Below are 13,499 nucleotides of genomic sequence, written 5' to 3'. Positions count from 1 at the left end.
CAAAATTATGGTTGGTTGATGATTGATCGGCCGGTCGGCCGTCATTGACAAAGACGGAGACAGAGAGAGCTTTTAATGCTGGCTACTCTCCTACCGTTATCGTTACCACCGCCGCCGCAGTCACTGGCTGCGGTTGGCCCAAAAATAAAATGTTGCCTCCTCTCCATCACTCACCTCACATACCCACACAGCGGACTCCAGCGGGAGGACGGCGTGTGCAATGGGTAGGGAGGGAGAGAGACCGAGAGAGAGAGTCTTAGCGAAAGAGTGTGCAAAAGAGAGATATAAAGAGAAGGAGAGATATCGATCACACACACGCACACACAACTCTCTCAAAAGTGCTCCAAAGCTCTGCGCAGCTTTTTACAGTAAAACGGACATTAAGACTCGCGCTCCTTCTTCACCTTCACCTCCTCGCCCAGTATGGTGGTGATCTCGCCCTGCATGAACGCCCACGGTATGGTGGAGTTGGCCAGCGGACAACGGTCCCCGCTAGGACAGTATACCTCGTTGCCAAGTCCCTGAAATAGAGAGAGAGAGAGAAGAGAAAGAATCAGTAAAAATCAGCTCCTTGAAGAGGGTGGAGGGAGACCAGCTCATAAATACTCACATTCTGCCGCTTGATGCTTTCGCGGCTACAGGGGAAACAGAACTTGTGATGATTTACCGACGGACACTGGACAAAGTGTGTGTCCTCTAGTCGCTCCTGGCACAGGGTGCACTTGAGCGTGGCATTCTGGGCGGCCGCAGCCGCTGCCGCCGCTGCTGAATTTGATGCTGCACTGCCGCCCGGCGCCCCACTGATACCGGCACCAGCTCCTCCGCCGCTGCCCATGCCTGGCGTGCCCTGACTGCCGCTGCTCCGGGTCCGGGATTCACTGCTCCGCTGCCATTGCTTCCGGACGGGCCGCCACCGCCAATGCCGGAGCCGCCATTGCTGCCCCCGGCCGAGCTTCCGTCGCCGGCACCCGCGCCAGGCGGCATCGATGAGGGTCCACCGCCGTTGCCAGGTGTGGCACTGCCACCGGACAACTGAGAGTTGCTGCCGCCGCCCGGTACGCTCAAAGAGCTGGCTCCTCCACCGCCGCCACTTCCGCCGCCAAGTCCACCGGGCACGGACGCCTGCCCGGCATTCGCACCGCCCACCTCTGTGCTTGTGACGGTTGTGCTGGACACGTGCCGGGAGCCCGACGAGCGCCGACCCGACGAGGAGCCTGTGTGAAAACGAAAAGAGACGGAACTGGATTAAACATTAGTTTCAGATATGACAATGCTTCTGTTCTGTCCTAGTGATTGGCTAACAAACAAGAAACCCTGCATTCCAATATCCAAATAATTCCAATTCCTGAAATGCTTTTATATGGGAATAAACATAAGTTGGAACGATCTAGTCTCAGTCGATCACTAATTGCTACAAATATCCATGGAGTTCACTTTTTGGTTTCTGATTTGCATCTCAATTCGTCCCATCTCTATATATTATCGTGTCATGCGGCAGCCCTCCTCGGTCGTTTCTGCCTGATGTCGTCTCACAGGATCACTCAACAGCCATGACATGACAACATTACTCGATAAGATAAATGAACAACTAACCCGAACTATTCGGCGAGTGTACGCTGCGTGGGGGCAGCGGTCCCGAGGGCGGGCTAGATCCATTTCGTCGACTGGCCGGGGACAGGTGCTCTGAAATGTACAGCGGATGGGTGTTTGGATTAGGTAAATGTATATTCTGGATGATTATAGATACTGGGGTTTTCTTTTTGTATGTATATTTGTGTGTATGTCTATATAGATGTACAGGTGTAGCACTTTCGTGCTCATTCATTTCCAAAGCAGTCAAGTCCATTGTACAGTGGGGCCTTGGCCCCTCTACGCTATATGTAATTGCATGCGCATGTGAATGTGTGTGCGTTGCCTGTCCACACCCACTGTGGTGGTCATGGGACAACAATGGGACACGCCGACTCGCGGACTGACGGCCTGGCCTGGCACCCGTTTCTGCTTTCGATTTTTTGTCATGCGAATGAATGAAAAATTAAATGAAATTCTCTTTCTCTGATTTGAAGAAACATGCACACGTATGCTGGTTAGTTTTTCTATTTTACTGATATATGGATAGAACTAAGCTGAATATAAATTTTGATCCCCAAATACTACTCTTATAAATCATGGATCGGCCTCAAATCAGGTTTCCTTATGACATTAACTTTCAAAGCAAAAACATTTGCAGGAATACCACTGCTGTTTTCTGTTAGCGTTTTCTTGCGTTCTGCAATGTAATTTTAGAACTTGGCACTAAAATATTTCTATATACAAAGGCACATACAGACATATTTTTATATAACCTGGCAGCGACAGCACCAGTATCAGCAACAACAACAAGTTTCATTCACCAGCAAGCCCCAATACCCCAACCCCATTCAAGATATATGACGTCACAATGGCAGCACACAATTGCGTGTCATTGTGTTGTGTGGATGTTTGCAGTCTGGTTCCACTGTGCAGTTGTGCCGCGCAGTCCCAGCTGGTCTTTTTTTTGTGTGCGTCTGTTTTGTTTTGTTGTTTGTTCTGCTTTTGGCAGCTTCTTCTTCTTCTCCTCCTTCTTTATTCTGCCCATTCTTCTTTTGCTTCGTTTTTGCAAACGTCAACGTCAGTTCAGTTGGCAATGTGCCCAGACGACGCGACACGACACGACATTAACGAAACGAAACGAAATGAAACGAAACAAGCTTTCTGTTGTGGCTCTGCTGCTGCTGCTGCGAATACGTCACAATCACAATGCTGAGGCAGAGACAGAGGCAGCGACAGCGACAGCGGCGGTTTACATGCAACCAAGTGAGAGAGGGAGAGGAAGAACGCGGCAAATTGCAGTTGTTGGCCCGAGCCGGTTTCTCCTTCTCCCTCGTTCTTCTTCTTCTTCTTTCAGCTCCTTTTCGCGTTTATATTTTGCATGCATGACATGCTATACTGTGTATGTATCACAAGTAACACGCACACACACACACTGCCATGCAAAGGCGCGCCCGAATATTATGTATACCCCTTGCAGAAAGTATGATGATTTTTACAACACTTTTGTAAAACAAAGTATTTAAATATTATTCATACTGATCTTGATCATCAAGTCTGCCTTTTTCTATGGAATATAATCCCACAGTTTTTGGGGTATCAAGGGTATCAACAGACTCGAGCCTTAAAGTTAGTCGTCTTTCAGTGTTCAGCTAGTGTTGCTTTAGTTTTGCTGTGACTGTGCTTTGGGTTTTCATTTTTCGTCACGTCGTGACATGACGACGAAGCGTGCAAGTTTTAACAGGCCCCTGCTGCTGCCACATCTGCCTGCTTGTTAGCAGCGCTGTTAAGCTCTGCTCTAGCACGACTCCTACCGCTTTTCGTATGCATTGCACGCGCACGCGTAGCCACAATTTACTTTTGCTGCTGCTGCTACTTGATATTGAAAAAAAGAAGGCAGAGACGGCAGCAGGGCTCTTTAATTTGTATGCCCAACGGGCACGAGCACATGGCTCAAATGTCGACGACGCTGTCAGTTGGAGCCGCCTGGCCGGCAGCCGCACAGTGGGCTGCATACGAAATGGCCAGCGGATCACAGCATTGTGAGTGCTGTTATAATTATTTATTTGAAAGACAAAAAAAACTGTTGCTCTGTGGCTTAACTTCTTACGCGGCAGTGGCTGTGGCAGCGGCAAGGCAACATGGCTACAAAATTGGCAGGGAAAGACGTTGTCGACATGGCCAATTTCGGGGTGTCGCCCATTGTCGTCGTGCATGTTGTGTGGCCTGGCCCGGCCCGGCCCCAACATGTACGCATGAACGTACATACGCATATGTACATGTATGCATGTGTTTGTGGCTGATCGTGTGTTCTGAATGTGTGTGCGTGCGTTGGTATATTTATAGCATTTGTTTATGTTTTGCATGCGAGAGAGTGAAAAGCAACAACTGCAACCATAAATGCCACCGAGATCAATGCAACGGAGCTTCCTCTCTCGACCGAATCTATCACTTTCGCACTCACGCATTTACAAACTCCTTGCAAGACAGAATGAAGAGAAGAGAGCAGAGAAGAACAGCACATGGCCCATTGAGAAGAATGTGCAGATAGTAGAGTGCACGCCAGAGAGGGACAAAATGCCTGCGCATGTTACATACAGTTTCGAGAATGAAGGCAGGCCAGGCCGTGCAGCGGCAGCGGCACAGTGGTCCGCATCCAATTGGTATGCAATCTTTGGAGAAATAATCACGTTTCACTTTCGGCCGCTTCTGGTTGTGTGTCTTCTGTTTATAAAAGTGTTGTTACCCCATGCAGAATCCCAGTTCCCCCAAATCCCACACACTCCACACACCCCATGCCCATGCCCATGCATTTGCATAGAACAAACAGCACACATTTTCGCGATGCCAGTTCTCCGTATCGAATATGATTTCTATTTATAGATCCGTTTTAGTTTTCTGCCCGAAACGACGCACACATTTTGCCTGTCTATGGAACCATATTCCGCGATCGACAAATTCGCACTACGCCCCAGCAGCGGAGCAGCGCAGCAGCAATGATTCACAGTTTACACTTGGATTACGGATTACAGAGTCAGATAGAGCTATGGAGGAGAATCGGGGGCACACAGTATAAACTATTCAATATTTATACAACTTTGTATGGGAATAAAAAGAAACCATATTGTTTATATGAATGGAACACACAACCTCATCATCACACATCGCACATTCCCCCAGATATCTGCCTACTAGCACACCCCTCCAAAGCTCTTTCTCTGTGTTCCGATGGGAGAAGTATGTTATTGTTTATGAGTTGAATTTCGTTGGGCAATTCCAATTATTCGTCTCATGGGCACATACACTGCTATACTTTGATTCGTAGCTTGAAAGCGCTACGATGAAACGGAAAGTTGTCCCAAGTGGGGTTATTTTAAGTGGATTCATCGATTGGTTTTGTTTCCTCTCTCCTAATGCCAAACCACTTCAACAGAGCCCCAACCCTCAGTGGCTCCTCGAATCGATATGAGAACAAATATTTATGCAACGCAAAGGAAAATCATATACAGTACAGACGGAGATCTAATGAAAAATAAACAAATTTCTCTGTCTCACATGGTGTCCAACACCAACACTAACGGCACCGAGAGGCAGAGAGGAAAGACACGACCCGGTACCAGGTTTCGCTATCAGTCAAAGTTGGCCATGGACGATAAGATAGTAGAGGACGTGGATGGGGGAGACCCCGTCGGACAGACCGGCCCGTTCGTCCATCTACTTCACGATTAGATACTACATAAAACAGCTGTGTGTATAGAACCGGGCCGAAAGCAAACGAAAGTGTAATGGAGTGGTGAGTGTATATGTATACCCTGTACTACTGTACCAATCCTCCGATATCCGTTGCTAATATACAGGAGTGGTTCAACGTATCACCAATATATTCAAGAAAAAGATTTTTTTGAGTAGAGATGATCTGAAAGATAGAGCATGAGAAAAGTCAAGCTCCAAAATCGCTCCACGACTCGAGTCTGCGGGAGAGTAGTGGGAAAAAGCTCTACCATGGAGATTTTTGTATTCGTTTTCCGTAAAATAGAATGTGGCGGCATAGGCTGTTAATGCTGCTGAATCATGGAAAGTTCTATTGGGCCACTTATCGATCAGTAATCGATTAGTTATCAGCATCAGTGATATGATATGATATGATATGATATCAGTACCGGTACGTTCCCGTGAGAGCACCGCTGGCTCTTTAGAATATTTGCCTTTCTGGTCGCATGTCATGGGGTTTAGGCCCCTTATCGAGCAGTTTTTTTTTTGCTTATCTAGCCACATGGTCGGCTCCCTGAGATATGATAAGATACATAGACATAAATACATATATATGTACATGTATCGTATGTATGGAACGATAAGGTCGATGGCGCAATCTCATCCCCGATAAGTTGCTTATCTATAACAGCTAAGTGCCACTCGGTTGACACTCTCCCCAGGGAGAATGATGCATACATATATAAAAATAAAACTGTACGAGTATAATAAAAAAATCATTGTCGCTTTCATTCACAGAAAGTCGTTGTAAGGGCGCATGACTGCGGTGCCACTGTGCGAGGCCATCAGTAACAACAGTTGAAATAATGCATCTATCTTATCAGCAGCAGTAGTGCCGCACCGCCCCCCATCAGGCTCAGACTTGTTCACGTGTTTAACGGTTAACAGCGGCCATGCACTCCACTACACTACACTCCACTCTGAGCTCTATCTAGCCATCTCTGTTTCGCACGCCGCTGTGCAGACTGATTTTGATGCTGTTGAAAGAGAAAAAGAATACATACACACAGGTACATACATAAATATGTACATACATAAGCATTGCATGCCTGCCTAATTACGACTCCTCTACCCCCAAACACAACCCCCTTCTTGGCATGCACAGACAAATTCCTGGCGAACGCATTGGAATGGTCAGTCGGTGTACACTGTACACACACAAACACACACACTGGACGCACTCGAACTCGTTAGGAGGGGATACATACACACACATGCACAGAGAGCATACACGAAGCACTGAATGAAGATGAAGTCGGAAAGAAGCCCGAAACGAAAAGGAGGTGGAGCCCATGGGCGGGTGTGGGGATGGCGGGGGCTTGGAAACGAGCGTGCGCACGTTGTACAAGTTTTTTCCTGTATGTACCCGTGGAATTGTTTTGTTATATTTTTAGTATACATCCATGTCATCCAAGTACATGTATACGCGTATACATAGCCGTATAGGGAATTTTGGTCATGAAACACGCACACACACACATACACATAGGAAGAAGTGTAACGTAAATACGTAATAAGCTAATTTAAAAAAAAAAAACTCAAAAAATGACAGTGCTGCAAGTATTGTTTCTTTTTAACAATTACAAATTACTAAAGACATACAAATTGTTGTATCGTTATGCGTACAGATTTTCAGATTTAAATGGAAACCTTTTTTATTTGTTGTTTAAATTATTTTTGTTCTTCTCAAATCATTTCCTATCTTGGCCCACTGTGCGTAGGGCAGATGACGGCATCGGGCTCTGCCTTTTCCCCCGCATTTCGGACTACTCTAGCTGTTGTTGTTGTCGTTTCTCTTTTTTCTTCATCTTTCTCGGTTTTTGTTCTTCTACTAAGTGATTGTTGTCACTGCAGTATTCCCATCCCCTTCTGTCCCCCTTTACGCGTTCCATAGTACGTATACAAACTAAAAAAAATTTATCTATACTCCGGTTATCGCACATAGCGTAAAACAGCACAGAAACGCCGAACAAGACGAAGACGAAATAAAAACCAAAACAAGTTTAATGACGTTTTGCGCGCGCACTAAAAGGAAAAACAAAAATATATACATATATACACACACAACACACATACAGCTATATGTACATATATGCGGATACACACAGAAGACAGAAAACCAGCAGCCGAAACGGGTTTTCGGTCAGCAGCAGCAAGTGAGAAGAAGAAGAAGAAGCAGTGACAGAGAAAGACCGATTGTTGGGAATGGCGGTGTGGGGTGGTTGTCGGGGGCACACACAGTTACATGGGGCAACGTCAGCGTCGACGAATTTTGCACGTCTCTGTTTTTATTACATTCTGCGCGTAGCGTCTCATCGACCGCCCTTTTGAGCGATTACGATTACGTACGTGCATGTGACAATGCTCGTGTATTAGTGTGTTAGAGCTGTGGCGGGAGCCGAGCCGGACGCATACGAATACGTACGTGTACGTGTACGTGTGTACATGTACGTGAACGTGTGTGCATGTTATGTAGTGCGCATGCCAATGGCAAGGGTTTGCAGCCCCATTGCCAGGCGAGGGTTGCATTTTGCTTCTCTGTTAATGTGTGTAGGTGTATGTATTGGATACATACACACATCTGTTGTTGTGGCCCAGAGCCTGGAAAAGCTGGCTGCTGCTGCCTGCGCTTCCAACACACACACACACACACACACATACGCACTGCAGCGGAACCAGGGTTCTGATAAGACGTAAAACATACTGGATGGATTGATAAGAGGCCTGCCTGCCTGCCTGGGTACGTACCCCAGCGTTATCTAATCTCCCCGGGACCTGGTTATCAGCCAAGTACACTAGCAACGACACCGCTAGCCGCTCACCCGCCATCCTCATCCAATCGTACTCCACAGCCAACCCACCACCGAAGCCCTGCCCTAAGCCCAGTTCCTCATCGAGTTCCATGCGGCCTGCGTCGATAAGGAGCCCCACCGATAAGCGATAAGCGCCCCTCTTCCTCCCACCACCTTACAGCAATGGCAACAGCAACAGAAATCACGCTTTCACATTCTGGCCTGGATTCATGCCTACCTTATCGATTGCTCCGCGCTCTCTTCCCTGCACAGACTGCATGCACACAAAGTGCCTCCCCCCGGCTCACACGATCTATGGCGTAATGATAGCACCACCAGCACATTCATTCCTACTGGAACAAGATTCGCTCTCTCTCTCTTGCTCAACCCATTTTATTTTTGTTTTCTGTTTTTGTGGTACGGTACTCACCGCCTGCTTTGAAGGTCGAGGCATCGAAGCTGGGCGCCCGCACCGGCTGCTGCTTGTCCCGCAAATTAAGCTGCCGCTCCGGTACGTAGCTGACGGCAGCGGGCAGTGATTCTCCGCGTGTGAGGGGCGGCCGGACGCCGCTGGGATCGTCGATGGCGCTCCTCTTGACGCCAGGTGGACCAGCCGCATCCGATGGGACGACGGCGTGGGGGCCATGCGGCTGCTGCTGATCGTCCACATCCTCGGAGGAAGGACGCTTCAGATTGACGGAAAGGGCGGGTGGTAGCGTGGGTCCATTGCCGGCTCCACCGCCGGCCATACCCCCGCCCCCTACGGGACTGTTGCTGCTGTTGTTGTTGTTGTTGCTGCTGTTGCTGCTGGGCCACGGAGGCGGCCCTCTGGGCCGAGTTGGGTGGCATATGGTGGGGTGTCATGTGGGAGATGCGAACAGGTCGCACGCCGCCGGACCCGTCATGCGGCGACGCCTCCAATTTGACCGGGTAGTCCATGAGGCTGGTGGTCTGCTGTGGCGGCGGTCCGATCCGTGGCACGGGCATCTGGTAGGCGGCCGCCACGGCGGCATGATGCATGACTGCAGCCACTGCCGCAGAGCTGCTACCCAGCGAGAGGGGTCCGCCTGGGGCGCCGGACGGACCAGGTCCGCCGGCACTGCTACTGGGCGCTACACGATGCGATCCTGGCACCTGGAGGCCGGCAACTGTCTGCTGCTGCTGCTGTTGCTGCTGGAGGACGACCACTTCGCCGTTCTCGTGAGCACGCTTGCTGCTCGGATGGAGGCGCTTCATCTGGCGGGCGGCGTCCAGCACCACCTCGATCCGGTCGGCGCCCTCATAGTTGACGCAGCCGCGGCACACCGCCTCCGTGAAGTCGTTGATCATGGCCCAGGGCATGCGGGGCAGGTCACATAAGTAACAGTGCTGTCGTTTCGTTTGCAGCGACATTTTGCGATGATTTTGATTGAAGAGTGGTGGGAGGGGGCTTTGCGGGGGCGATGCGATGGAACACTGGAAATCCGCCAATGGAATGCACACTGACTGGATGTGCTGCTGTTGCCTCTGCTGCTGCTGCTGCAGTTGCAGTCGACGACCCAAATTTACGCGCGCAAGTCGCCCTACTTTTGGCGTCGGCGTTGGCGTCGCTGCTGCTGTTGCTCCTCTCACTAATTGTTCTTCTGGGGTTGTTCTTCCCTTTCGGCTCTATCCTCCTTCTTTGGGCTTCGTTTGGGTTTTTTTGTTAAGCGTTTTGTTTTCTCAATCGGTTTCGATGCGAATGCGAATGTTCAGATATTGCCGTTGCAAAGATTCGGATTCGGATTTGAACTGGAACCGGCGACGCATTGCTCTTGGGCACACGGGCGGCTGCTTGTTCATTTTATCCCCCTTTATCCCCTTCACGCACACACACACACACACATACACCACTCTCTCGTTTCTTGTATGTTTCGTGCTTTGCCTTTTGTTATTGATTTTCGCACACGCACACGTACATGGGCCAGGCCATCACACACATGGCCATTACTTTACAGTTGTTTTTCATTTACTTTTTACGCTTCTTTTGTTTGTTTATATTTTTGTGTATTTTATTTAGCACCACACAAAAAAAATAATGAAAATACAATTATTTTTGGGGGACTTCGGTTGCGGGCTGCTCTCCTCTCTGGTCTCATGTTTTTTTCATTTGATTTTTTCTATTGCGCTGCGGCACTCACACACACATATGCAGATGTGTACGTACGCGTTTACGTTTTCTGTTTCTTGTTCGTTTCGTTGCGCTTGCATGCGGAGCGGGACAGATAGAGAGGGAGAGAGAGAGACAGAGAGAGCAAGACACGTACAGCCGACGACGCCAAAAAACGTGGAGGGAACCAATCGAACCAAATTCCGGAGAACGTACTCAACTCGACGCACTTCTTAATTATTTTATTCAGTATTTATTTCGAAAAAAAAAACAATTGCAAATAACAGCGAGCACGAGATACACGGCAGAGTAATCGGCACGACGGTCGCTATTTTCTGTTGTTGCGCTGTCGTTGTTCGCGGTAGGTATATACCGAATGTATGTATATGTGTCTTTTTTTTTTGATTATATGTTTGTAGGTGATTTTTGTTTTGCAAATATTTCAATTTGAAAATTTTTGTAGGATTTTTCAACGGACTTTTCCGAATTCATTCGACACTATTTTTCTGTTTTTTCCTTGTCCGCGGCACGTTCATTCATGTTCACGAGAGTTGGGCGACATCCGAAACATGTTTCATCATGTTCACAGTTTCGGGGGGCGGCAAGGCCGTTTCTTTCAAATACGCCCGCCTTCAAATGTTGCTGGTGCTTAAAAATGTTGCTCGGCAACAAGACTCGGAAAATATAAGGTATGGACAGCAGGAAAAATTTATTTGTTCTGAAAATTTACAATTAGGAATTTAAGGTGAACAGGTGGGGCTCTTTAACTTGCCCAGAGCATAATAAATTTATACAAACTCTTAAAATATTAAAGCCAGTACTCAGAAAAACACCGCGGGGGGGGGGGGGGGGGGGGGGGGGGGGGGGGGGGCGGGGGCGGGGACATGGCCCAGACTCGAAATGTTGCTGGGGACCTAAATGTGGACGGAAAACATGCTGTAGACAAGGTAAAAAATTTAAAGGCTGCTAATAAATGCTGCGAAGATTATGTTGCGCAGTAAATATAAATAAATTTTCGATAAAGCTATGTTGGCCAGTGCTTGAAAGTCGGTGAGTTTTTTTGATAATTGAAGTATGTACTTTACCCTGTTTTTCACGGATATATGTTGCCAACGTCTGCTTGAAAGTTGCTGCTGTTCTAGCAGCATGCGGACGCAACATTTACATTGGACTGGCAGCGCTGCCATTCTGCAGCGCAATTCGGTCTGGCAGCATTTTGGCGTTTTTAAATTTGTCGTTGAAAACGGCTACCCCCTTGACGTCACACTCGCTTTTCCTGGTCCTAGATGTGGAATATGCATACATATATGTATAATACTTATGTACGTAGTATATATTGGGCTGACTGGCGGGGGTTGGATAAACAGTTGCGTACGTGCGAGCACGTCATAAGCAAAAAAAAAACCAGTCCGAACGTTTTCCTCGATAATATAGATACCCATTACTTTGTTTCTGTATTCATACATATGTATACATATGTCAAATGTCAATGGCACGGAGACTGAGGTTTATCTTCAAAATTGTCGATGCCACAGGATGTAGCCGCCAATTAAAACTTTGCCATTATGAATGGTGATCAAGAAAGTATAAACTTTCGGGGGTGGTAGTATGCCCCATTTAGTCCATACCGTACTGGGTATACAGAGAGCAGGGCTGCCAACTATGGTGACGACTATTGGGGGTGGGTGTTGTGTGTTGTGTTCGTGTTCGTGTCATGGGATACAGGCAAAGTGTACATTTGTATGTACATATGTTTGTGTGCTTTCATATTCTGTGTATGTATACGTACATGCATGCACGAAGAGCATGGGTGGGTGGGGGTTGGATGTTGAAGGGACACGACACTCTTTGGGTATCGATACACGAATGTAGACCTTGAATATGTCATTGCATGCGCTGTGGGCTTTCTTCTCTCTCTCTCTCTCACGAGCAGCGAACAGCTGATTTATCAGAATTAAGCTGCGCCGCGCACTATACTGTGCAAACATACATACATACATATGTACATAGTATTTATATGGGGACGACGGATTCAGGAAAAAGGAAGTGAAGTGAAAATGTGAAAATCCATTGCGCATGTTTACGAACTGCATTGATTTCCATTGTACAACGTAGGCAGGCATCCCTCTCTCTCTCTCTCTCTGTCTCTCTCGTTGCTTGTGTGTGGGTGTGTATGCATTGTCCTGGGCTGTTGGCCTTTATCGATCCATTTAAACCATGGTCTGGGACAAATTCCACGATGGATACAACCTGTCGTGCTGTGTGGTATGTACATACATACATATGTAAATATACCCCACTCCACGCACATAAATATGTGCATACATATTTGTGTATGTATGTATGTACATTAATATGTACGTACGCCAGTGCATTTGCGTAGGTGTGTGTGCGTGTCAGGAAGCGCTTCCTGGAAAAGTGCAATGCGTAACGCCGCCAGATACACACGACACGTAACGACCTCGTAACGGTGCATTTGTGGCTGTGAGGGGATGCGGAGGAGGTGGTCCTGTAGGATAAGTAACTTCTTTTTTTACCCTTTGCAAAGGTTTATTCTAATTTTAAACAGAACGCAGAACATCGAAATTTATGATACTTTCTCTCCTCTCACCTCTCACACTGTATAAGTACAGGGTATGTCTTTGTCGAGGCGGCCTTCGTCTATGCTGCCACAGTGCTTACTGAGCATCTGTTTAGCAGAGCACCCACGCAATGGATAAATTATTCAACGATTATAAAGTGTGTTTCTGAATTTTTTTTTTTATTAAGTTTTCAATTTTCCCTTTTTTTAATAACAGAAAAAAAAATTAATTCCAATAAGGAGGGAATGCTGGTAGGTTGTGGGGGTTTGGGGGCGTTGGATTTTCTTCCAGAATTAAATATAATAATTATCAACTGCGTTTATATGTACATATGTATTTACATGTATAAAAATATCCACAAATATTCTTTTTTATTTTCATTAAATACTAGTTAAAGATTTTAGTCAAACATTGAGAGGCGCGAGTGTGTGGATTTGTGCAGAAACTGGTATACTGTATAACACCTGCATAACAGTTGCATTTCACACACTTAGTGTTATATGGCAATTTGAACGTTAGAAAGCATTGTGTTTAGTCTGTGATGCAACTGTTATACTGTATAACAATCATGTGTCAGTTGAAGCACACGATCATTATGCTGTCATATCTAGTTATTATACCGTATAACACACACACTCCAGTGTCATATGGAAATGA

At 47.1% G+C, this 13,499-nt stretch overlaps 1 protein-coding gene across 1 annotated transcript; it reads right to left on the bottom strand.

Annotated features, from left to right (window-relative positions):
- Positions 1 to 611: 611 nt before the first annotated feature.
- Positions 612 to 8,970, bottom strand: LOC111075828 (loricrin). The gene is made up of 3 exons (XM_041594533.1): positions 8,563 to 8,970; positions 1,594 to 1,683; positions 612 to 1,214 (listed from the first exon to the last, which is right to left on the bottom strand). Exons 1-3 carry the CDS (start codon positions 8,879 to 8,881, stop codon positions 697 to 699), a joined length of 927 nt encoding a protein of 308 aa, XP_041450467.1. The 5' UTR covers positions 8,882 to 8,970; the 3' UTR covers positions 612 to 696.
- Positions 8,971 to 13,499: the final 4,529 nt, after the last annotated feature.

The sequence above is a fragment of the Drosophila obscura genome, unplaced genomic scaffold (assembly GCF_018151105.1).
Source record: "Drosophila obscura isolate BZ-5 IFL unplaced genomic scaffold, ASM1815110v1 contig_29, whole genome shotgun sequence".
Taxonomy (NCBI): Eukaryota; Metazoa; Arthropoda; class Insecta; order Diptera; family Drosophilidae; genus Drosophila; species Drosophila obscura.
The sequence above is the reverse complement of the archived record's forward strand: the minus strand, read 5'-3'. Positions and strand labels throughout refer to the sequence as shown.

Coding starts and splice junctions, on each gene's coding strand:
- LOC111075828 (XM_041594533.1), bottom strand. CDS start 8,881: ATGGCCGGCGGTGGAGCCGGCAATGGACCCACGCTACCACCCGCCCTT. Junction 1,684..8,562: donor CTCGACCTTCAAAGCAGGCG/GTGAGTACCGTA, acceptor TGTACATTTCAG/AGCACCTGTCCCCGGCCAGT. Junction 1,215..1,593: donor ACACTCGCCGAATAGTTCGG/GTTAGTTGTTCA, acceptor GTTTTCACACAG/GCTCCTCGTCGGGTCGGCGC.